The sequence below is a fragment of the Geotrypetes seraphini genome, chromosome 15, assembly GCF_902459505.1.
Source record: "Geotrypetes seraphini chromosome 15, aGeoSer1.1, whole genome shotgun sequence".
In the NCBI taxonomy this organism is placed as follows: domain Eukaryota; kingdom Metazoa; phylum Chordata; class Amphibia; order Gymnophiona; family Dermophiidae; genus Geotrypetes; species Geotrypetes seraphini.
Window position 1 is genome coordinate 48,197,534 of NC_047098.1, and position 26,666 is coordinate 48,224,199.

Consider the following 26,666-nt stretch of genomic DNA (forward strand, 5'->3'; position numbering starts at 1 on the left):
GTATGAAAGGTTTTCCATACCCTTAATCATTTGTGTCGCTCTCCTCTGGACCCTCTCAAGTATCACCATATCCTTCTTAAGGTATGGTGACCAATATTGGACACAGTACTCCAGGTGCAGGCGCACCATTGCCCGATACAGCAGCAGGATGACTTCCTTCCTTCTTGTTGTAATACCCTTCTTGATAATACCCAACATTCTGTTTGCTTTCATTTTAGAGGCTTCCAGAAAGCCTGCCAATAGACAATGCTACCACCAAAAATGGACTAGATTTTCTACATGGTGCATCTCTCATGACATGGAGCCTCGAGCTACCTCCTTGGCTTCTGTTTTGGATTATCTTTTGGTCTCAAGTCTACATCCATTCGAGTCCATCTCAGTGCAATTGCTGCTTTCCATTAGCCTATTGAAGGGAAACCCCTCTTTGCTCATCCGGTGGTTTCCAAATTTATGAAAGGACTTTTCACTATCAAACCTCCTCTCAAACCGCCTCCAGTGGTTTGGGATCTCAATGTTGTTCTTGCTCAATTGATGAAGCCTCCATTTGAACCAATGTCTACGGCTCATATGAAGTATCTCACTTGGAAAGTGGTGTTTTTCATTGCCCTCACATCTGCTTGAAGAGTGAGTGAGCTGCAAGCTTTAGTCGCTGATCCACCTTTCACAGTTTTCCATCATGACAAGGTGGTCGTCCGTACTCATCCTACATTCTTACCTAAAGTGGTTTCAGAATTTCATCTCAATCAATCTATTGTACTTCCAGTGTTTTTTCCAAGGCCTCATTCTCATCCTGGAGAATCATCTCTTCATACTCTGGACTGTAAACGTGCTTTGGCCTTCTACCTAGAACGCACCAAATCACACAGATCTGCTCCTCAACTTTTTGTCTCCTTCGATCTGAACAAGTTGGGACATCCAATTTTTAAGCGTACCATCTCCAACTGGATGGCTGCTTGTATCTCTTTCTGCTATACCCAGGCTGGACTGCATCTACAGAGTTGAGTCATAGCCACAAAGTCAGAGCCATGGCGGCTTCAGTAGCTTTCCTCAGATCCACTCCTATTGAGGAAATTTGCAAAGCTGCCACCTGGTCTTCGGTTCATACTTTCACCTCTCACTATCGTCTGGATGTTTTCTGGCCATTTTGGCCAGAGAGTATTACAAAATTTATTCTCCTAGGTTGCCAACGCTCCCACCATCCCATACTGGTTAGCTTGGAGGTCACCCAAATAACCTGGCCAACAACTCCACACTTGCAGCACAGAAAGCTTTTCGGGAGCTTGGTGAAGGTGTGAAACCTTTTGTAAACACTTTAGCTTTTTCTGAAATACTGCCTGCATATGGAAAGGGAGAGCAAAGAGTGAAAAACACAGAAGACTTTAATAGATGGCTCAAAGCCTGGTGTCATCAAGAAGGCTTCAGGTACATAAGAGGATGGGGAAATACATGGAAGGACAAGAAGCTATATTGCACTGATGGGCTACATATTACTACAGCAGGAAAAAGAAACCTTGCAGAGAAATTTAGACAATATTTTTCTAGGCATTTAAACTAGAAGGTGGAGGTGGTGTATGTACGATGGACAATTATAGAGACCACCCCCGGCAAAAGAAAAGATGTGATAGTAGTAAAGACTGCAACATAAGCAATATCAGCAACTCATTTCTTAGTATTGCAACGGAAAGTGAAACGAAACAAAAATCCATACGAAAAAGGAGATTATCGCTGAAAAATAGCTGGAAAGCGATGACCACAAATGCTCGCAGTCTAAGCATCAAAGTTCATGATCTGCAAGCCCTGATGTTAGAGGCAGATCTAGATATTGTCGCTATCACAGAGACATGGTTCAGTGAATCACAAGGATGGGATGAAAACATACCAGGATATAATCTTTTTAGGAAGGACAGAGATGGTCAAAAAGGTAGCTCTCTATGTAAAGATCAATATCCAAGCGACCGAAATGCAAGGGACCTGGGGAGAGGAAGAAGCGATATGGATTGCTCTGAAAAGAGAAGATGGAACTTCTATCTATGTGGGTGTAGTCTACAGACCTCCGACTCAGTTGCAGCAAATTGATAAGGATCTGATTGTGGATATCCAAAAGTTTGGAAGGAAAGAGGAGGTTCTGCTGTTAGGAGATTTCAACCTGCCTGATGCGGACTGGAATGTTCCGTCTGCAGAATCGGAAAGAAGTAGAGAGATTGTGGATGCCTTTCAAGAGGCTCTGCTCGGACAAATGGTGACGGAACCCACAAGGGAAAAAGCGATATTGGATCTGGTCCTCACAAATGGAGAGAGTATCTCTAATGTTCGAGTGGGTGCTCACCTGGGAAGTAGCGATCATCAAACGGTTTGGTTTGATATAACGGCTAAAGTGGAGAGCGGCCGTACGATACTTAAAGTCCTAGATTTCAAACGTACGGACTTTAATGCTGTGGGAGAGTACCTGAAGAAAGAGCTGTTAGGATGGGAGGACATAAGAAAAGTGGAAAGACAGTGGTCTAAGCTGAAAGGAGCGATAAAAATGGCTACGGACCTTTATGTAAAGAAAATCAATAAAAACAAGAGAAAAAGGAAGCCGATATGGTTCTCCAACCTAGTGGCTGAGAAAATAAAGACGAAAGAGTTGGCGTTCGTGAAATATAAAAAAAACCAAGAAGAGGAGAGTAGAAAGGACTACAGGGTGAAACTGAAAGAAGCCAAGAGAGAGATACGTCTGGCGAAAGCACAGGCGGAAGAACAAATGGCTAAAAATGTAAAAAAGGAAGACAAAAATTTTTTCAGATATATTAGTGAAAGAAGGAAGATGAAAAATGGAATTGCTAGGCTAAAAGATGCTGGGTACCAATATGTGAAAAGTGATGAGGAGAAAGCGAATGTGCTAAACAAATACTTCTGTTCTGTGTTCACAGAAGAAAATCCTGGAGAAGGACCGAGATTGTCTAGCAAAGTTACACGAGAAAATTGAATAGATTCTGCGCCGTTCACGGAGGAGGGTGTTTATGAGCAACTTGAAAAACTGAAGGTGGACAAAGCGATGGGACCAGACGGGATCCATCCCAGGATACTAAGGGAGCTCAGAGAGGTTCTGGCGAGTCCTATTAAAGACTTGTTCAACAAATCTCTGGAGACGGGAGTGATTCCTGGGGATTGGAAGAGAGCGAATGTGGTCCCTATTCATAAAAGTGGTCACAGGGATGAAGCAGGAAACTACAGGCCGGTGAGCCTCACTTCAGTTGTTGGAAAAATAATGGAAGTTTTGCTGAAAGAAAGAATAGTGTACTTCCTTGAATCTAATGGGTTACAGGATCCGAGGCAACATGGCTTTACAAAAGGTAAATCGTGCCAAACGAACCTGATTACATTTTTTGATTGGGTGACCAGAGAGCTGGATCGAGGACATATGCTAGATGTAATTTACTTGGATTTCAGCAAAGCCTTTGATACAGTTCCTCATAGGAGGCTGTTGAACAAACTTGAAGGGCTGAAGTTAGGACCCAAAGTGGTGAACTGGGTCAGAAACGGGCTGTCGGACAGATGCCAGAGGGTGGTGGTTAATGGAAGTCGCTCGAAGGAAGGAAAGGTGAGTAGTGGAGTCTCTCAGGGATCAGTGCTGTTCAATATGTTTGTGAGTGACATCGCTGAAGGGATAGAAGGAAAAGTGTACCTTTTTGCAGATGATACCAAGATTTGTAACAGAGTAGAGGGAGTGGAAAATCTGAAAAAGGATCTGCAAAAGTTAGAGGAATAGTCTAATGCCTGGCAACTAAAATTCAATGCAAAGAAATGCAGAGTAATGCATTTGGGGATTAATAATAGGAAGGAATCGTATATGCTGGGAGGAGAGATGCTGATATGCACGGATGGGGAGAGGGACCTTGGGGTGATAGTGTCCGAAGATCTAAAGGTGAAAAAACAGTGTGACAAGGCAGTGGCTGCTGCCAGAAGGATACTGGGCTGTATAAAGAGAGGCGTAGTCAGTAGAAGGAAGAAGGTGTTGATGCCCCTGTACAGGTCATTGGTAAGGCCCCACTTGGAGTATTGTGTTCAATTTTGGAGACCGTATCTGGTGAAGGACGTAAGAAGACTTGAGGCGGTCCAGAGGAGGGCGACGAAAATGATAGGAGGCTTGCGCCAGAAGACGTATGAGGAGACTGGAAGCCCTGAATATGTATACCCTAGAGGAAAGGAGAGACAAGGGAGATATGATTCAGATGTTCAAAGGGGTATTAACGTAGAACAAAATCTTTTTCAGAGAAAGGAAAATGGTAAAACCAGAGGACATAATTTGAGGTTGTGGGGTGGTAGATTCAAAGGCAATGTTAAGAAATTCTACTTTACGGAGAGAGTGGTGGATGCCTGGATTGCGCTCCCGAGAGAGGTGGTGGAGAGTAAAACTGTGACTGAGTTCAAAGAAGCGTGGGATGAACACAAAGGATCTAGAATCAGAAAATAAGATTAAATATTGAATTAAGGCCAGTACTGGGCAGACTTGCATGGTCTGTGTCTATATATGGCTGTTTGGTGGAGGATGGGCTGGGGAGGGCTTCAATGGCTGGGAGGGTGTAGATGGGCTAGAGTAAGTCTTAACAGAGATTTCGGCAGTTGGAACCCAAGCATAGTATAGGGTAAAGCTTTGGATTCTTGCCCAGAAATAGCTAAGAAGAAAAAATTTAAAAATTTAAATTGAATCAGGTTGGGCAGACTGGATGGACCATTCGGGTCTTTATCTGCCGTCATCTACTATGTTACTATGTTACCCATATGCGAGAATAGGCTGCCTGCTTGTCCTAGGATAAAGCACAGTTACTTACCGTAACAGTTGTTATTCAGGGACAGCAGGCAGCTATTCTCACAACCCACCCACCTCCCCTGGTTGGCTTCTCTGCTAGCTATCTGAACTGAGGAGATGTGCCCTGTGCTGGGCAGGAAGGCACTCGCGCATGCGCGGTGTGGCAGACTCGAAACCTCTGAGTTTCTTCAAGCAAGTCTGCTTGCGAGGCTGTCCGCATCTGGGCTCCGTGGATGACGTCACCCATATGTGAGAATAGCTGCCTGCTGTCCCTGGATAACAACTGTTACGGTAAGTAACTGTGCTTTTTTGCTTGTCTGATCACCTCTTTGTCCTGACTGCCCCACCTTGGCGTGGTAGGCCAGCTTTAAAACCTTGATCACCTATTGGATGTGTATGGCTATTTCCACAACTTATATCGCCTGCTATCAAGCAGCCGCCGGTTTTCCTTAAGGCCAACTTGACTAGAATCATTGCTGCTTCGTGGACAGAGTCTCACGTAGTTCATCTAGATGAAATTTACAGGGTAGCTACTTGGTCCTCTCTTCATACCTTTTATCCAGTTTTACTGGGTGGATGTGGCGGCTCACTCTGATGCTGCTTTTGGGACCTCAGTGTTGCGGGCAGGCTCTTCTGTCCCTCCCTAGATGCTGCCATTGCTTTGGTATGTCACCCAGTGTACTGAATTCATAGAAACATAACTAAACTAAACCTTAAGTTTGTATACCGCATCATCTCCACAGAAGTAGAGCTCGGCACGGTTTACAGGAATTGATATAGAAAGGAACTCCAAAGAAAAGTAGAAAAACTTGGTACAGAGAAGTTTAGAGAGACTTAGTATATCGAAGAGGGAGAGGTCGTTACATTTTAGAGAAAAGCCATGTTTTTAAATGTTTTTGGAAGAGTTGGAGGGAGGTCAGACTCCGAAGCGGGATAGTAAAGTTGTTCCAGAGTTCGATGATCCTGAAGAAGAGGGATGTCCCTAATTTTCCTGCATGAGATATGCCTTTTAAAGAGGGGAAGGATAGTTTAAATTTTTGAGTAGATCTGATGGTGTTGGGATTCGAGGAGTTCCAAAATAGTGGAAAAAGGGGAGGAAGGATGCCTGTCAAAAACAACGCAGATAAAGGCCAAATGGCCCAGCTAGTCTGCCCATCCACAGTAACCATTATCTCTTTCTCTCTCTGAGAGATCCCACGTGTCTATCCTAGGCCCTCTTGAATTCAGAGACAGTCTGTTTCCACCACCTCTTCTGGGAGACTGTTCCATGCATCTACCACCCTTTCTGTAAAAAAGCATTTCCTCAGGTATGTAACAGAATGGAAGATTAGGTTTTTACCTTCGATAATCTTCTTTCTGATAGTCCCTGGAGGATTCAGTACAGCCCGCTCTCTCTGTGTAAACTCAGTTGTTCTGAATCGCCTGCTTTCTGCCTCAGTTATTCTCCCGAAGGCTGTTTCATGGGAGTGCTCGTTGCACACAGCAGGGTTAGTTCTGCATTGTTCCTCAATGCTTTTCTTGTTGCCTTTTGCCTATTTATTACTTGTTTTCATGTTTTGCTGAGCAGATCGGAATAGAAATTGTTTGTTACTGGGGAGGTTCTTCTGTGCCCCCTTAGTTTGTCATGGATTTGTTCTGGTATGTTGCTTGACTTTGGGACTGAGCTGCATGCAGGAAGGAATTGAACACCTAGCATACTAAATCTGGAAGGGACTAACAGAAAGATTACACTGCGCTACAAATTTTAACTTTTTTTATGGTGCAAAAAGAAAATTAGGTTTACTTTATAGAATTTGATCTGTGTATGAAAATAGCCTCAGTTTTCTCCTATCACGTATAGTTTTTGAGCAAATCGCAAATATTTATAGCATGAGAAGTCATAATGTAACGCATTGCGCCGATTTAAGAGTTCCTATAAATATTATTTTCTAGAATCATTTTGCTGTTGAAGTAGTGAGTTTATAAATGAGATTAGGAGCATCTCTAATTAATGTCCAACAATAGTTAGCCAGCATTGATAAATTCCATCTGTCCTGATATCGTTTCTCCATTGTAGCAATGTCCTGGTGAAACTTCCCCTGTGCTCATCACTAACACTACCAAGATTATCGGGGAAAAAATCCAGATGTGATTGGAGAAAGTGAATTTTTAGTGACATGTTGCATTTGAGATCACAGAATGCTTTAAGCAGCGTCTCCACCATTTGGATGTCCCCAGAAAATTCTCAATTACATTCTTCAGTGCTATCCATGCACTTTTCTCACGTCCTTGCAAGACTTCCTCAAAGTGCCTGTTTTTTTTGTGTTCAATATTTTTATTGGTATTTAATAACGCAAAACACCACAAAGAACAAATGAGAAATGAAGTGATAAGAACTTCAGTGACCAATGACCAATAGAGCACCAATGACAATCAATGCGTATGTACAGGTAATATACAGTAAAAAGAAATATAAAGCACAATGAAGGGATATATCATAGGAAGAAAGTGAAACAGTATGAAGTAATGCAACCAGATTCAAGCAACATAGCTATCAAGGAATATGGTACAAAGAAACTAGTCAACATCAGAGGGACGAAGAGTGTGAAGGAGTAGGATTGCAGAGAGATGTAGGAATGTGGGATATATCAGTGTGTTGAACAATATTCCAGAATGGAATCCCAAATATCATTAAATTTACGTAGGGAGCCAGTTTTTTCAGCATATATGCATTCGTATTTCACAGTTGCAGAGACACTCGCCCACCATGCAGAATAGGAGGCAGAAGATAGGTCCTTCCAGTTATATAAAATTAATTTCAGTGCCAATACCAGAAGACCTCTCAAAGAAGGGATGCAGGATCAGCAAGGGGGCAGGGCAATGCCTCAGCCCCAAACAAGATTGTAGCATATGAGAGGGGTTGGTCAGAAATCATCTTCCAGATTTGAGACCAGAATTTCCTCAGTAGAAGACATCCCTAAAGCATATGTTGGAGAGTACCTCCATCATTCTTACAGGACCAGCAGATATTTTCAAAGTTGGGGCCAATTTTAGCAAGGCGCTGCGGGGTCCAGAAGGCTTTATGTAAAGAAAAGTAGGCCGTTTGCATCAGTGGCGTACCTAGGGTATGTGGCACCCGGGGCGCATCATTTTTTGACCCCCCCCCCCCCCCCCATGTAAAAAAAATTTTTTTTTTTTTTTGAAGGTCTGCACCCCCCCCCCGAAGGCCTGTCCCCCCTTGAAGGATGCCTGCCTGTCACCCCCTCCCCCTTGAAAGCCTGCTTGCCTGCCCGCCCGCCCCACCCTGAAGGCCTGATGCCCCGACCCACCCCGAAGGACCGTTCGCCCCCCTGGCCTCCCCGCACCACCTATGAACAGCCGCAGCAGGATCGCGAAATCAGCGTCAGCGATCCCTGCGCTGCTTCCTGCGCCACGGTCCCGCCCCTCCTCTGACGTCAGGGGAGGGGCGGGATCGCGGCGCAGGAAGCAGCGCAGGGATCGCTGACGCTGACTTCGCTATCCTGCTGCGGCTGTTCATAGGTGGTGCGGGGAGGCCAGGGGGGCGAACGGTCCTTCGGGGGTGGCGGGGGACTGAACGGCAAGGCCGGGAACACCCCCTTAGGGCTGGTACCCGGGGCGGCCCGCCCCCCCCTAGGAACGCCACTGGTTTGCATCAAAGTTGAGGAGTGAGGGACCTTACTACAGCTCAGCCATATAGAGCTCCAACTATTATCGTCCAAGGTCAGATTTGTTTCATTATGCCATGCCTCCCTCAAAGATTTATCAGGGAGGAATTGCCAAGATGAATAATTTTGTACCAACATGAGGCTTCATGGTGTTTAGAGGCAATTTTGTCATAGTAGGAGAGAAGCGTAGGGTGACCAATACAGGAGCACTTGGAGAGAAGGTCCTTTCTTATGGCATGGGTGAGCTGAAGCCATTGAAAGAATTGTGAAGGAGGTAAGCTATGTGTCCTACAGATGTCAGCAAAGGTGAACTATTGCTGCCCATCAAAAAGATGGCTCACAGTCCAGATGTTGCCATGAGATTGGGTTATTCCAAAGTGGAACAAGAGAAGATGATTCCCATTTAATGACTGAAAAGGAGTCTACATCTTGTATAGCTTGGATAGTGGAGAGTATAATAGGATTAGTTGATAGGGATACAGAAAGTTTCATCAGGTGAATGTACTGTAGAGGAACAGCACTCAGGTGGGATTCCAGCTGGAGCCAGGGTGGGATAGATGTAGTCGCTGAGGCATGATACCATTTAGAGCCCTGTCTCATCAAAAAAGTTACATGATAGTCATAGAGACTGGGGAACGATACTCCTCCATCTTCTTTTTTACATTTAAGTTTATGCAAACTAATATGGGGCATTTTGTGGTTCCAAAAGAAATCAACTAAGAAAGATTCAATTTTCTTGTAGAAACATTTCCGGAATAGACAGGGAATCATGCACAATACGTAGGTTATCATAGGAACAACCATCATTTTTATAGTGTCGAGACGACCCCACCAGGATAACTTAAGAGGCGTCCAACGTGCAAGGGAACGCTGAACTTTATTGTAGATCAAATCAGTATTGAAGGAAATGGTGTCATCCAGAGAAGTTCCAAAATAAATTCCAAGGTATTTAATTTTGTCACGTGAATATAGGAAACCGAGCTCTTTGATGTCTGCACCAGCTTCAGGACAATTCAGTGGCATAATTTCCGATTTTGAAAGATTGAGCTTGTATCCTGATATTACAGAAAACTATTGTATCACTTCCAGGATATGTGGTAAGGAAGACGGAGAGGCATAGATCAGGACATCGTCTGCATATGCAGACAGTTTAATTTCAAGTGAGCCCAGTTGAAAGCCAGTAATATTCTTATTGTTGCGAAGATTGATGAGAAGGGGTTCGAGTTCAAGGTTAAAAAGGAGTGGAGAAAGTGGACAGCCTTGTCTTGTGCCTCTTGCCGGGTTAAAAGGTGGAGAATAGGTGTCATCTATAATAATAATATGCTAAGCACGCATGCGCACTCTTATCCCGTGTTCCCTGAGATCTGATCTGTCGGGATGTGGCCGGCAGAGGGCGCTTGCGCGCATTGAAGGATCGGCCAGGTAACACACCGCGATTCCCTCTCCTCCTCCCCCCCCCCCACCGCCGACCCTACCTGGCACACCACTAACACGCCGCAACAGGCTGGCATCAGGGGTGGGGGTGGGATAAAGTCTGGAAGATAATGATGACATAAGGAGGCACTGGGGGCACTAAGGACATAGAAATGGGCACTGAGGACATAGGATGCACTGAGGGTACTAAGCAGGACAGAGGCACTGGGGGTACTAAGGACACAGGAAGGAGGCACTGGGGGCACTAAGGACATAGGAAGGAGGCACTGGGGGCACTAAGGACACAGTACAGAGGCACTGGGAGCACTAAGGACATGGGAAGAAGGCACTGGGGGCATTATGGAGACAGGAAGGAGGTAATGGCACTAAGGACATAGGAAGAGATACTAAGGACATGGGAAGGAGGCACTAGGGACACTATGGACATAGAAAGGGGCACTAAGGATATAGGGAGAGAGACAGACAGAAAAAATGACAGACAGGCAGCGTGCAAGGAGAGAGAGACAAAATAAAACCCAGACAGACAGACAGACATCTACTCTAGCACCCGTTAATGTAACGGGCTTAAAGACTAGTTAATACATAATTTGGTGGATGGATTAGTATAGAGGATGCGAATCGAGATGAAATATGAAGGGAAGCTATACCAGTTAAGCACCTGAAAAATATAATCCCATTCAAGGCGATCAAACGCCTTTTCCACATCCAAAGCAATCGCCAGTAGAGGTGGAGATGTATGATGAGATTACTGTATGATTTGTGCAAATAATCTAGTGTTGTCACTCGAGAGGCGGCCCACCATGAAACCAGTCTGATCAGGAGAAATAATGGCCTCCAGGACAGGTTGTAATCGTATAGCAATAAGCTTAGCAAAAATTTTTGCATCCGTGTTGATCAAGGAAAGAGGCCTATAATTCTTAACATCTGTGGCATCATTCCCTTCCTTAGGAAGTACAATAATAGTAGCTTCCGTAAAAGTACCACTGCCACAGCAGAGTTCAGTCAGAGCCAAGAAAAAGGCATATATGTGAGGCAGGATCCGAGGGAGAAATGTCTGATGGAATTTGGATGTAAGCCCATCAGGACCAGGGGATTTGTGTTTCGCTAGAGATCTTATAGCTAAGGACACATCTTCCGGTAATAATAGGCGCGACAGAGCTTCTATATGCGTATTCTCCAATGGCACACAAGGACTTGACTGAAGAAAACCCAACGAAGAGGATGAAGAAGTAAGTTCTGAGGAGTATAGCTTCTCGTAAAATTGGTAAAACAGATGAACAATCTCAGTATCTGTTATAGTTGAACCAGAGCCATCTGTCAAGGCAGCTACATAGGTCTTGGTGTGTCTGCCCTTCAGGTATTGGGCCAAGGAATGGCCACATCTATTATTTTCCAGATAGTAAGTGGCATTTTTCAAAAGCAGGTGATTATTGGCCAATTGGCTCATAAGTATACTATGCTGCAAGCGGAGAGATCGGAGTTTAGTTAGGAGAGAAAAGTCAGAAGGATCTTGAATGTGATCATTTTCAAGCTTTTTAATATTAGACTCTAGCTCACACAGTTAAAGTTTTTTCTGTTTCATTGAGTGGGCAGCAAATGAAATGATCCGTCCCCAGATAAAAGCTTTAAAAGTGTCACATAATATGGTCCATCCAGTGTCCTTGGGTTTATTGTTCAAGAAGAAGTCATCAATAGCAGAATTGATATGTGGAATAAATCGGGTTCATCAAAAAGAGAGCTATTGAGTCTCCAGGTTTTTTGTGGAAGTGAAGCAGTGAGACCATGCAATTTTAAGATCACAGAGGCATGGTCAGATATCACAATTTCTTTAATCAGCGAGGCAGCCAGATAGGTTGATAATGATGTGCTCATTAAGAAAAAATTGATGCGGGAATAAGTAGAGTGGGGTGCAGAAAAAAGGCGAATTCCTGGGTATGAGGGTGCTGTAGTCTCCATGGATCAACAAGATCAAACTGAAGGATCAAATCATGAAGTTTATGCCATGATCTAGATTTCTTAAATAAGGCATGAGACTTCCTATCCTTGATAGGGTCAGTAATCATGTTAGTCCCCACCAATAATAAGGAGGAAGCCATCAGTTCGGATATCTCATCATAGAAGGCCGGGTTGTCGGAGTTAGGGCTGTAAATGTTGATACAAGTGACAAGTTGTCCATTAAGTTTGAGAATTGTATTGATCCATCGTCCTCTTACATCAGTATGATGTGAGATCAGTTCTATATCAGGTCTGTTCCTAATTATAGTCAAGACACCATTATGTTTGTCCACAGCAGGAGAGAATAATACAGGTATAGCCCACGGAAAGGATACCTTGGAGGAGTCAGAGTCAGATAAATGGGATTCTTGCAGAAATAAAATATCAGGTTGTAATCTGTTGACGTAGTCCCAGATTTTCTGTTTCTTAGTAAGATTATTGAGACCTTTGACATTGAGGGAGCAAAGGGTCAGAGGCATGAGAAACACAAAAGATATACACAATAATAGAACTTCATAGTAAGAGTTGCATTACACATACCATGAATATCCCAATATAAAAGTGGAGAATACAGAAATAGATCAAGGTGGAGGAGGATTGTAGACTTATCATTGTACATATGAGCGGTAGTACATAATAAACATCACCATTCGTCATAAATAGAGATGCAATTCCAATAATTATCTGTAAGTATAAGGAACAGAAAGATAGTGGTCAGACATAGGAAAGAAGAAAAGATGGGATAGAGAGCCAAACTGAACCGACTGGCTACATCAGTAAGCAGTGATCTCGCTGTAAAAGAATATATATTATAAGTATTAGCAGCAGAGAACTATGGCCATATCCTATATAATAAAACCCTAAGCGCGCATGGGCACTTAGGGTTTCGTGTTCCCTGCCGCCGTGGTGTGTGATCCGTGGCCGTGTTCCAACCCGGCGGCAGGAAATATTCTGGCCACTCCCCTCCTTCCACTCTCACTCACCATGGAAGCCAGGCAAGCTCTTTCCCTGCCTGCGTCCTCGGCAGGGAACACACCTCCCACCCTCACTCGCCACTGACGCCGCCGCTGATGCTGATGCTAATCCTCCTCTAAACAGCAGCCTGCAATGGTGGCTGGCTTTAGCAAACCTCGCTGGCCGCTCTCCAACCTCGGTAGCACGTTCCCTCTGACACACGGGATCGCGTCAGAGGGAACGTGCTACCGAGTTGGAGAGCGGCCTACGAGGTTCGCTAAAGCCGGCCACCACGATCGCAGTCTGCTTTGAAGAGGAGCAGGCCAGAAGACGCCGGGATGGAGGGAAGGTAAGAAGCGGATCAATGCCAGGGGGAAAGGGAAAGGGGGCTGCTTTGGGGGGAGGGGTGTGCTGGGGGAGACAGAAGGGGCCATGGAGAGATAGGGAAAGGGGGCTGCTTTGGGGGGGAGGTGTGCTGGGGACAGACAGTTTTGTTCTGGGGGGAAAGACAGAAGGGGCCATGGAGAGACAAGGAGAGGGAAAGGGGGCTGCTTTGGAGGGGAGGTGTGCTGGGGACAGACAGCTTTGCTCTGGGGGACGACAACAGAATGGGCTATGGAGAGACAGGGAGAGGGAAAGGGGGCTGCTTTGGGGGGAGGTGTGCTGGGAACAGACAGCTTTGCTCTGGGGGGGAAGACAGAAGAGGGCCATTGAGAGATAGTTAGGGAGAGGGAAAGGGGGCTGCTTGGGGGGGGAAATGTGTTCCGGGGGCAGACAGCTTTGCTCGGGGGGGAGGGGGGAAGACAGAAGGACACAGACAGCGGCCAAGGAGAGAGAGATAAAGAAACACAGACAGACAGACACATCTATTCTAGCACCCGTTAATGTAACGGGCTTAAAAACTAGTAGTATGCATAAAGGATATCCAAACAGAATAGAGCAGTAGATATAGCAGTCAGAGGAGAGAAAGAAGCACAACAGTATGTCATGTGAATAATTAAAGAAGAAAACTGCGAGACATATCCACTACATATCTGAAGAGAAACATACAACAGTGACGGTCAATAAATGACCTATGAAAGAAGTTAAGGCATTATAATAAAATATCAACATAACTATGCATGAGCAAGATAGAGAGTTCCAGCAATAAGCACAAAACGTCAATCATAAAACCACTAAAATATCATAATATAAGCACTCAGGTGAGGATGTATACAGATATACATCAGGAGCAAGAATCAGATAGTAATTGAAGTGATTACATTAGGTCTTATCAATGGTGCTTGGTGAGAGACATTCCAGATAATCAGCAAGTTCTGTGGGGTTCATAAAGCTCTTGGTACAGTTATGTGTGAACCTCATCGTAGCTGGGTAGAACAAGTCAAATTTCGCTCCAAGTGCTTTGAGCCTTGGTCGATACTCCAAAAGCAGTTTCCTGCATTTAGCTATCTGTTTGGCTAAATCAGGAACGATTAGAATGGATGAGCCATTAAACTTCAAAGGATGTTTAAGCTTAGCCTGCCGCATTATTTCCATAACTTGAGCATTTCGAAGGAGCCGCACAACGATGGGCCTGGGATGGCGTGCAGAGGGATCAGCAGCGTGTGTCAGCACCCGGTGGGCTCGATCGATTCAAATCAAGGATTTTCGGCAGCGCTGTTAGGAGGAATGCAATAACATCTCGCCCTTCTCTTCCTTCAGGAACCCCAAGGATCTGAAAATTATTACATCGGGATCTGTTTTGGGCATCTTCGAGTTCCTGCTTGAGAATCGCCTTTTTTTTTAAGTTGACGCTGCAGCAATTTAATATTCATCTCATTCGTTTCTACTCACTGCTCGGCGATGTCCACTCTCAATCTGAATACCGCCATCTCCGTAGACAGGGATGTGAGGTCAGTTTTTAGATCCTCATGTGTTTTGCACGGTAGTTTGGATAAGGTCGCACATGGTCTTTAGTTCCTCCGTGACTGGCTGAAGGGCCTCGCTCTCGTATTCAGCTTTACTCGATGAGGCTTTCTGAGGTGATATAGGTTCCACGCTCTTCCTTTTTCCAGTCTTGCTTGTAGCCATGGTTGGTACTACACCACGTGTACTTTTCCACGTGTGAAATAGATTTTGGCAGCAAGAAAATAATTCATTAAAGTGGCTAGTCAGCGGAGCTTAGCATCTAAGCAGCCATACCTTGTCGCGCTCACTAGCGTCCCCCAAAGTGCCTGTTTTAATATTTCAGAGATTGTTATAACATTTACTCCAAGCATTAGAAAATGTAGTGAAAATGTTAATTTTGCATTATAATGCTCTTTTGCCAAAAAACATGGTTATACTGAAAAATTAAGGTCAGTTTCAGCGACCCCAAATCACTATAGAACACCTACTACAATTCATGCCCCAAAACCTCTGTTGCTCAGTGTTATCGAAGGTGAAAACATAATCTTCCATTCTCTGGGATGGGAGACGGAGCAAAAAAATGTTAATAAGGCTTTTTACAAGAATTCTCACGAGAAGGGGTTGACTACCTGAAGGTTCAGGAATAAAGTGTCGTCTACCAGAAAGAAAATTACCGAGGTAAGGAACCTAATTTTTCAATTATTATGTTCTTTTCCTCTATAAGTGTTTTATAAATGATAGTACATAGCTCCTAAATTCAACAGAGAATGGAAGGGAACACTGGAATTACAGTACACATTAAGCAAAGTATTTTTTTAAATAACTTATTTTCTTTAGTTTAGATGATACATAGCACTAAATAAAGAACAGTAAACCCTGAGGGAGCCAATTCTGAATGGGCTAAGTTAAAGTCCTTCTAGTGCACTAAAGAGGCAGGAGGCTCAAAAAGCATTGCAGAGAGATGCGGGATATATGCCATATTAATGAAGCTTTGAACTCCCAAGGTTCAAATGTCTGAACCTGTCTAGCATGAGTATCCCTTTTGAAAACAAAATGTAGGCTTTCTACTACCCTGTGTTGTGGCTGCTGATCCAGACCAACTTAATTATGTTGATTTCAAGTGCATACAACAAAGGATGTATCACAAAAAAAATTTTAAGTTCTGGAATCTCAATCTACCACTCTTCTGAGAAATGCATTCCAGAATCCCATCACTGTCCACCAAGTTCTACTAATTCTTCCTGATTTTCTAGTGTACAGCAGACATTTGTTAAATTGGAGTTAAGTTCATGTTTGAAAACCTAATTTCTTTAGTTATATATTTGCAGTTAAAATGCTCTAAATCAATGCTCATCTACCTTTCTATGGTTGTGATCCTAGTATTGCAGCCACAGAAAGCACTCAGGCCAATCACATTTCTGTGGACAGCCTGCCCAGGTCACCATTCCAAATGTTTTGTTTTGCTACCCCATTTGGGCTGTCAACTTGTGAAGCCCCTATTTTAAATCATTTGCAACAAAACCTGTTTTATAATGAGATATTGTATAGACTACAATGTTGATTAAGCTGTAAGTACCTTAGCATTATAAGACTTGTAATTTAAACGTGTATTAATTGGAAGTCATGCACAGCTCCTAAATCTTTGTTTTAAAACTACTACAGTGAAGGGAGCAGTAGCACTGTCAGTACAGAGAAAGCTTTAGGTGCAGATAAGAGCAGTAGTGAAGACTGCAGGAAGGAAGTGAAGTGTAGCATCCTTTTCCACTTCGGACCTTTCCAGGCACCTTTGAGGTAATAGTCTAAATCTGTAGAAGTTATACCCTTTTATTCTACATGTTTTGTTATGTGCAGTTTTATATCCCGCAAAATCCTTGCAAATCGGAAATCTAGGCAGGTTTCAAGCGGCATATCACTACATAGAATCATACATGCTACATAGTTACATATGTTACATAAAATTATACCTGTAATGTAAGATAAGGTATCTAAAACAGTAAGTAATCTAATTACTTGTTAATGCTAATAGTACATTTTATTGGAACCAGTTAAAAACCAACATTAACAAGATCTGTATTTGCTCCTGCAGAGGCTGTTGGATGGATGTTTGGGAGCTCATGTCACAAGAATGCAGGGATGAAGTAGTTTTAATTGATTCTAATTGTCTCTTGGAAACATTAGAAACGTATCTCAGAAAACACAGGTAAAGATAAAGTGAAATATTTATATTTCCATTTTTGGTTTGGTTTTTATTCAGTAACCCTGCATCATGGGGGGATTGTAGGCAGTGGCATACTAAAGGGGGGGGGCAGTCTTCCCTGGGTGCAGACCATAAGGGGGTCAGCATCATGTTCCAGAAACTTCCTCTTATCCTAAGACAAGCAGGTAGCATATTCTCACATGTGGGTGATGTCATCCACGGAGCCTGGAACGGACAGTGAAAAGTGCACTGGCACTTTAAGAATTCAAAAGCTTTAATACTGTCCACTACCTCACATGCACGAGTGCCTTCCCGCCTGACGAGGGCTCACAGTACCTCAGTTCTTTGTTTTCCGTGGAGCAAAGAAGTTGTGTTTCTAGAAGCTGCATTGCCTTCCCTAACAGCGCATTCGTTTTTCATCTTTATTTTCTAAAATTTCTTTATTTTTTTGGTCTGTTGTATTCTTCTAACTTCATGACTTTAAAAAAAAAGACTTAATTATTTCCCCTTTTTCCTCTTTGAGGGTGGGGGTCGACCATTGTGATCGGTGTGTTTTTTTTTTTTTCTTTCTTTTAAGATTGAGTTTAATTTAGCCAATCATGTCTTTCTGTCCATGTTGAAGCTGTTGATGGGATTTAAGAAGTACTGTCGGTGTCAGAGGTATATTTCTATCACTGACCCGCATATCTGGTGTATCCAGTGTATGAGGCCTGAACACCAGGTGAAAGCCTGTATTCATTGTTCCACCCTTCAAAAATGTTCACTTAAGGCCCGGCGACTACAGCAGAAAAAACTGTTTGGTCACAGTATGCCAAATAAATCTTTGTCATCGGTACCATCGGTTCCTGCATCAGCATTAGACCTCCCTTCATCAAGGAAACTTGCTAAGAAGCCTGCTACTTCTCAACCAGCATTGCAGGCCTCGTTGGCATCAAGTCCCTCGATGCAGGCCAAACTTCAGCATCACACTCTTCCTTCTGTGCAGGCGGTGTCTCCTACCCCCAGATGCTCTGCAGTACCATTGATACCCACTCAGTCTCATGTATTGGTACAGGATTTCCGATTCCAGGTCGATGACTTTCTGCAGAGAGAATTTGGTAACATGTTCAAACTAATCTTCACGCCAGTGTCAGCACCGACTTCATTGGTACCAACCCAGCCTGAGTGTAGTTCTCATAAGGCACAGGGTACCGCTTCGGAGCCTGCTTCCCAACGTTGCTCTGCTTCACATCGATGTTCTTCAAGTCATCATCGGCATTCATCTTTGGAGCATTGGTCTGTATCCAGAGAACATCGACACTCTTAATCCAAGTGCCAACATTTGTCTTCATTGGAGCTTCGGGCATCATTGAAGCATCAATGTATATCTGTATCAATGCATCGAAAGTTCTCCTTGGGTTATCGAGACACTTCATCAAAACATTGTCATTCTTCATCAAGACATCGATGTTCATCATCTAAGCATCGACATTCCCAGTCTAAATATTCTTCGACGCATACATTGAGATACCGATGATCCTTTTCATCAGTATCATTAGGTTGGTACCAATGTCATAAAGAATCCGTAAATCTTGATCAGGACTCGGATTTTATGTCATATCAGAGTGGCTCGGGGGGGGAGGGGGTTGTCAACTCCTGAATCTTATGGAATACCTTCAGAATCATCTTCCTCTCCACCTAGGAGAAGATCCCCTCCTGAAAGTCTCTTTGACCAAATACATCAGGCAGTTGGGTAAAGAGCTTCCTGTAAAATTGGAGGCAGACATGGAACATAGAGCTGAGTTGCTGGAGGCATTAGACTATGATAAACCTCCTAAAGAACTTTTAAAATTGCCTCTATTGAAAGAGTCTCTTCTTAAAAAAAAAAAAATTGGGAAACTCCACTAACAGTGACTATCGCTCCCAGGCAGTTGGATTCTCTCTATAGGATTATTTCTTGTCCAGGGTTTGGTCTTCAACATCAATCGTTGCTGGTAGAATTCACTCTAAAGAAGACATCTAGTTCCAGAGTTTATGCCATAGCTCCCCTGGGACGTGAAGGCAGAACCATAGACAAGTTTGGACGACGTTTGTATCAAAACTCAATTTTGGCCAATAGAGTTTTGAATTACAATTTTTTCATGTCCTTTTATCTCAATTAGAAAAAAGGTATCTGGTTATGAGCAGTATATTCCACCAGCTCATTTGCCTGAGTTTAAGTATATTGCTCATGCTTTAACGCAAACAAGGAAGTACATAGCTTGCACTTCATTGGATGCCTTTGAGTTGACATCTAGAGCTTCATCTATGGCCATGGCTATGAGGCATTTGGCATGATTGTGGTTATCTGACATGGATCTCAATCTTCAAGACCGATAAGCAAATATATCATGTGTAGGGGAAGAGCTTTTTGGTGAAAATGTGGAGTCTGCCATGCAAAAGTTTACTCTTCATGAACAGAGTTAGAACACTTAATAAAACCAAGAGACCTCAGGCTAGCAGACCTTCTCAGAAGTCATCTTCCTCTTCTTATAAGAGGCGATATACTACTTCTTCAGCCAAACCACCGCTTCAGAGGTTGTCTTCCAGCTTTTTACCTACGTTGGACTCTCATTACAACCAATTCATGGGTTTTAAGAATCATAAAGGAAGGGTACTCTCCATTTCAAATCCATTCCTCTCTTACATCTCGGCAGACGTCCCTTCTTCTTCAGGAAATAGATGCTCTACTTCAGTTAAATGCTATAGAGGAAGTTCATCTTACCCAGAAAAATCAAGAGTTCTACTCCAGGTACAATATTTTCTAATTCCAGAGAAGATGGAAGGTATTTGTCCTATTCTCAATCTCCGAAATCTCAAGAAATATTTTGTCAGGGAAAAGTTTTGCATGTTGTCTCTGGCGACATTATATCCCCTTCTGGATCAAAAGGAATGGCTATTCTGTCTAGATTTCAGAGGCTTATACTCATATTTCCATTCATCCAAATTACAGGAAGTTTCTTTAATTCAGAATAGCTCATCAACATTACCAATACAAGGTTCTTCCTTTTGGCCTAGCATCATCTCCAAGAATATTCACAAAATGTCTGGTAGTGGTAGCAGCAACACTTCGTTCCTGTGGTCTCCAAGTGTTTCTTTACCTGGACGATTGGTTGATCAAAGCCTCGTCTCCTCCAGCAGTTTGCTTAGCAACAAAAAGGACCTTAGAATTTCTTCAACTGTTGGGGTTTGAAGTCAGTTTTCCAAAGTCTTGACGTCTCCAATTTATAGGAGCCATCCTGGACACACATCAGCTTCGGACTTATCTTCCTCAAGAGAGACAGACAATATGCAGTCATCTTTGCAGTCAAGTCTCCACTATGCAAACGTTGTCAACCAGACAGATGATGCAGCTCATAGGCCACATGGTGTCCACAGTTTATGTTACACCATTTGCTCGTCTACATTTCATGGTGCCTCAGTAGTCTTTGGCATCTCAGTGGTCTCAAGCCCTCAACTCTTTATCCAAGAAGATCAAAGTCACTCCAACACTTCAAAAATCTCTTCAGTGGTGGATGAATCTGGTTAATCTTTCCAAGGATCATCTTTTCCAGGTTTCTCTACATCAAAAACTGCTTGTGGGGGCTCACCCGGACGGTCTCAAGACACAAGGTTTTTGGAATTCTCAAGAGAAATCATTACACATCAACTTGCTGGAATTGAAAGCTATTCGAAATGCTCTCATCACTTTTCAAAATGTTCTGTCCAATCATGTACTAGTCTGAACGGACAACCAAGTTTCGATGTATTACATCAACAAACAGGATGGTACAGGCTCTCTTCTCTGTTAAGAATCCCAGCATTTGGAATTGAACGATTCCTTGTAACATATTTCTTTTTTTTTTGTAACTCTTTATTTAAACACTGCGATACAAGTACAACAGGTACACCATTATGGCAAAACCACACAATCTGGAACACAGTGTATACAATAGAATACCCCCCTCCTCCCCACAAGACATGTCCCCAACCAGTCCCACCCCTCCCCGGTCCCCCCCCCACAACCCTCTGAATTACCCATCCCCCGGTATCATCTAGATCCCCCCCCCCACACATGAAATATCAGAAAGGAAGAAGTAACAAGACATAAACCTAAGAGGCAAAAGAGGCCAAGGAGGTCCCACGTTGGGGATGCACCCTCTAAGAGTGCAATACAGATAACTCAGAGCTTCCCTCCATCTCTAGGAACCTTCCCCATAGGTCCTCAAACTGTCGCCTTTGGCGGGTAAGTAGAGCAGAAAGCCTAAATTTCTCACAAACCCAGCCCAATTTCACTCGCATCATCGCCACCGTAGGTATCGTGGGGCTCTTCCAAAGAGATGCCAGCACAAGTCTAGCAGCTGTAAAAGCCAGTCTAGCCAACTTGTCCTGCGTGGCCTCCACTGTCCCGGGGAGTACCCCCAGCAAAGCTGTTTCCGCTCCATACGGTAATCGACATTGCAATAGACACCCCACATAATGGAACACCTGAGTCCAATAGTCCACAAGGTGAGGACACTCCCACCACATATGGAAGAACGTACCCCTCAGGCCACACCCTCTCCAGCATTCCCCTGCACATGAGGTATTCATCTTTGCAAGCACCACAGGTGTAACATACCATCTCACAAGGAGCTTAAGAGCATTTTCTACCAATTGTGGAGCCACCGCCACGTGGTGTATTCGCAAAGCTATTTGTTCCCATTCCTCAGTCGTATAGGTGAGCCCCAAATCTACCTCCCAAGCCCGCATATACGAAGTCTTCCGATCAGGGTCGGCATGCAGTAAGCGATATAATTGTGAGATGCAGCCCCGACGCACTGGGTCCCCCAACATTAACTCAAACCTCGAGCGCTTATAAGCGGTAAGGTCCCCCGCTTTAATGTGCATAACATAATCCTTCACCTGTAGATAGGGGAATATATCACGCTGCTCCAAATGGAAAGAGGCTTGGACCTCAGGAAACCCACGAATACGCTCCCCCTCCAACAGCTGGCCAAAACATCTCAGCCCACCTCGCTCCCATCTACAAAAGACTCCACCCTCCCTACCCGGAACGAAATCCTCTGCATACCTAATAGGCAAAAAATGTAGTCCCCCGCATCCTACCCACCAGTTTTCTACATGCCCCCTTCCAGACCCGTAGCGTCCATCGTATAAAAGGATTAGAAAGAGAAGCAATATCCGTCTCCCTCAAGCCCACCCATGGTAGATAAGACAGAGCCGGTATGCCCCTGGGATCCCCCAAGAGACCCTGTTCCACCTGAACCCACAATTTAGCTGGATTCGCATGCCAATCCACAACCGCCCTAAGCTGCGCCGCCCTGTAGTATAGTTCCAAATTGGGTAACCCCAGTCCTCCCTCCTCCTTAAATTTGAACATGGCATATCTCGCAACCCGAGGACGCCTACCCTTCCATATAAAGTGCAAAAGGGACCTATGCCAACGAATAAAATAGGCTTTAGGGACTTCAACCGGAAGAACTTGAAAGAGATAAAGAAATCTGGGCAGGACCATCATACGTACCACCTCCATTCTGCCCATCCAGGAAAGGTACAGAGGGTCCCATCTATCAAGATCCCGTCGCAATGTCTCTCCCAAAGGGAAATAATTAAGGCGGAACAGGGTATCCCAATCCACCCCAAGCCATATCCCCAGGTATTTAATAGGGCCCGTCACCCAACGGAAGGGTACCCCCTTTTGCAGTTCCAGTGCCTCCGCCGCAGGTACCGAAATGTTCAAGATCTCCGTCTTAGACAGATTAGCTTTAAAGCCTGAAATCCGCCCATAATCTCGCATCAAATCTCGCAAAGCCAGAAGCGACCTCTCCGACCCCTCCACTATGGCCAAAATATCATCCGCAAAAAGGGACAGTTTATGTTCACCCCCCTGCACCTGCACCCCCTTCACAAGCCGAGACAGACGGATTCTTTGAGCCAAAGGCTCAATCACCAAAGCAAACAACAGGGGAGAGAGCGGGCACCCCTGTCTCGTCCCTCGATGTAACTCAAATGGCTTGGAATAGACCCCATTAACTTTGACACAAGCCATCGGGTTATGGTAAAGCGTAAGAATCCAAGAAATGAAACGCGACCCAAATCCCATCTGGCGTAGAACAGCCTCCATAAACGTCCAATCCACCCGATCGAACGCCTTTTCGGCATCCACCGCAACCGCCACCCAAGGAGACCCTGATCTACGGGCCGCCCACACCAAGTTCAGCACCCGCCTAATACCATCAGCCGCCTGACGCCCCCCAATGAACCCCACCTGATCCGGGTGGATCAGGTCCGGCATATGGGTCGCCATCCTATCAGCCAGAATACGGGCCAGGATTTTGGTATCAATTCCTAATAGAGAGATAGGTCGATAGCTGCCACACAAAGACGCATCTTTCCCTGGCTTAGGAAGTATCGTAATCCCTGCCAAGCGCATATAGAAAGGCAAGCGCTCTCCCTCTTTCAGGGAATTAAATAATCTAGTTAACAAAGGTGCAACCAAGGGAGAAAGTTTCTTGTAAAACAGCCCTGTAAACCCGTCCAGTCCGGGGGACTTTCCCGGCTTCAAATGTCTAATAACGTGTAACACCTCCTCCTCCGTTATATCCCCCTCCAGTCCCAGTGCATCCGAGCTAGATAGGGTAGGCAACCCCAAATCCCTCAAATAGGCTTGGCTCTCCACCTCAGAGCCCTTAAGCTCTGGAGTATAAAGCTCCTGGTAAAACTCCCGAAACCGCCGCTGTATGCCTACATCGTCAGTAAGTACCGTGCCATCGCGCTCCTTAATAGCCAAAATATTACTCCTAGACTGCTGCAATTTGACCCTATGAGCCAAAAGTTTACTAGCCCGATTTCCCGATTCAAAATATTTAAGCCTCAACTTCTCAAGATTAAACTTAATCACCTCATCTTCCAACTTCCCAAGAGCCATTCGGGTTTCCTGAAGCCGAAGCCTCAACTGCGGGCCCCCCCTGCCCCCTCTTGTGTTGATCCACCAAAGTGCGGAGCGTCTCCCGGAGCTGCAATTCCTCCTTCTGCCGGGACTTTTTCTTATAGGCTGCTATAGAGATCAATTCCCCCCTTAACACCCCTTTTAAACTTTCCCAGATCGTCATGGGGGAGAACTGATCCACATTATTAAACTCTAGGAAATCATAAATCCCCGTTTCCAACTTTTGCACTATTTTCGGATCTCCCAACAGGGTATCGTTCAATCTCCAATACGTATCTCCCCCCCCGAGGTCCTCCCCAGTTCAGATCCACCCAAAGCGGGGCATGGTCAGACCATCCAATGGTATCAATCTTGGTGTCTATCACCTTACCCCCCCACCCTTTATCCACACATACCAAATCAATGCGAGTGTATACCTCATGTACAGGAGAATATAAAGTGTAGTCCCGACACATCCAATGTTGAACCCGCCACCCATCCTCCACATTAAGGACTTCCAGAAATCTCTCCAGACATTTTCTATCACTCTTAAGTCTATCACCCCCCTTGCCCGTGGAATCCCATTCTGGGTTAAGAACCAAATTAAAATCCCCCCCACCACCAAATGCCCCACCTTAACCGACAAGATTTTAGACAGGAGGAGGTCAAAAAAGTGACCCTGTTGAGAGTTAGGTGCATACAAATTAACCAACGTCACCCTAGTTCCATCAACAGTACCAGTCCAGATAAGCCACCTCCCTCCTTCATCCCTCCATTCCCTATCTGGGACCACCCTCAACTTGTGGGAGAACAAAATCCCCACCCCCGCCTTTTTCCGCTCCACCCTATTGGAAGCCCAAACCCTCACGGGATACTCCCGAAACTGTACAAGTTTTTCCCCAGCTTTTACAAAATGAGTTTCTTGAACAAAACAAATATCAAAACGTAGGCGCTTAACTTCTTTCAACAACAATTGCCGTTTACGTGGCATGTTAAGCCCCTTAACATTCAAACTGCCCAATCTGAGTACATTATCCCCCCCCATCCCCAACTAAGGACAGCACACCCATCACCCCTGCACCTTCCCCCACCTTCTCCCTTCGTAACCCAATCCCCCCCTCCCAGTCCCACCCTCCCTCCATCCTCCCCCCTCCTCCCCAACCCTCCCCACCCCCCTCCCCACCTAACCCACTCTCCCATTCTCCCCACTCCCTCCAAGACTTCAAGTGACTTCACCACCTCCCCATGTCACCTTTGTGAAACCTCCCGTCCCCACATCCAAACCTCTTACGCACCATGACCCCCCACCAAGCACTCCCCAGACCCTCACCCGTACATTCCCAGTCACACTCCCAAAGTCAACACTAGATCAGCATCAAGGTCCAGGACCCAGTAGCGGTTAAACTCGACCGCCCTCAGCCAGCCTCTCAGGTGTCCGGGGCCGCAGCTGCACTCAGCTCGGCTGCCTCTCCCTCCTGTCGAGCGCTCTGCCTTCCTCTCCGTCTCTGGGGCACCGCTTTCCACTGATACCGCTCCAACTTCTGCGCCGTCACTTTGCTCAGGACAGAATCTCCCATTTTCACCAGGCCCTCCTTCAGAAGTAACGCCTGCAGCTCCGCCACGGTCGTCACCCGCTTATGCACTCCATTAAAAGTAACCAATAGACCAAATGGGAACAGCCATCGATATCTCAAGTTGTTCTGCTTCAATACCTCCAGCAATGGTCGAAACTCCCTCCTCTTCTGCAAAGTGATGCTCGAGAGATCCTGAAATATCTCCACTTTCAAATTCTTCCAAGAGATAACACCCAAGTCTCTAGCTTTCTTCACCAGACGATCCTTATCTGGGAAGTGGTGGATGCAGGCAATAATATCTCTCGGGTAATCCCCAGTCTTCGGACCCAGGGTTCGGTGCGCCCTATCCACTCTCAGGCCCCCAGGAGTGGTGTCAGGGGCCTCACCATCCGCCAGCAGGAACCGGCTGAGCTCCTGCACCACAGCCGCAGCGTCCCCATACTCAGCTGTTTCTGGAACTCCCCGGATCCGAACATTATTCCGTCGGGACCTATTTTCCAGGTCCTCCACTTGGGCACAGCAGTCCAGAAGATCTTTTTGGACTGCCTTCACCTGAGTTGTGAGTCCCTGAACCGTCTCTTCTTGCTCCCCCAATCGCTTTTCAGTGTCCTCCACTCTGCCCAGCAAGTCTGCAAAGTCCTGCCTGATCTCTTTTACTGCCTCTTTAATTTTGCCTTTTACAGCCGCCACCTCCTCTTTAATTTCAGTAGCCCACAGTTTCAGATCGGCTTTTGTAACAGCCGCCGCCGATCCTGCTCGCCTTAGCCTCGGGGAAGCACCGCGCTCCGATTCATCTTCCGACGCGCTGTCTCCCGACTCGCGCGCGGACAAGCCCGAGGTCCCGCGCACGTGGCGGAGGCCTCCCTGCTCACCTCCACGCTCCAACGATCTGCCGGGCTCCACTCGTTTTTTCGACGGCATCCCGCAAGTGCCCCGGGCTTCCCCCACACTCTGCTAACCTCGGGCTCTCGGATTTCAGCGTCCCGCAACGGGAAATTTATGCAGTATAGAGGGGAGAGTCAGAGCAAAGTCTCTAACCCTCCATCTTGGTTCGTGACGTCACCGGAAGTCTGTAACATATTTCTAAAGGCTGTATATGTTCAAGGGGATCAGAATATCTTGGCCAACAAACTCAGCAGATTTCTTCAGCCTCATGAATGGTCAAAGTACTCCATCACATCTTTCAGTTATGGGGAACTCCACAGATACACCTTTTTGCATCTCCTCTCAATCACAAATT

General features: G+C 45.2%; 1 protein-coding gene across 3 annotated transcripts in view; it reads left to right on the top strand.

Moving 5' to 3' along the window:
• Positions 1-26,666, top strand: part of GGNBP2 (gametogenetin binding protein 2) — a 147,028-nt gene that overhangs the window by 71,747 nt on the left and 48,615 nt on the right. For all 3 annotated transcript variants that reach the window (XM_033922193.1, XM_033922191.1, XM_033922192.1), the window contains exon 6: positions 16,814-16,927. In XM_033922193.1, the coding sequence (XP_033778084.1) occupies positions 16,814-16,927 (114 nt within the window). The remainder of the gene's footprint in view (positions 1-16,813; positions 16,928-26,666) is intronic.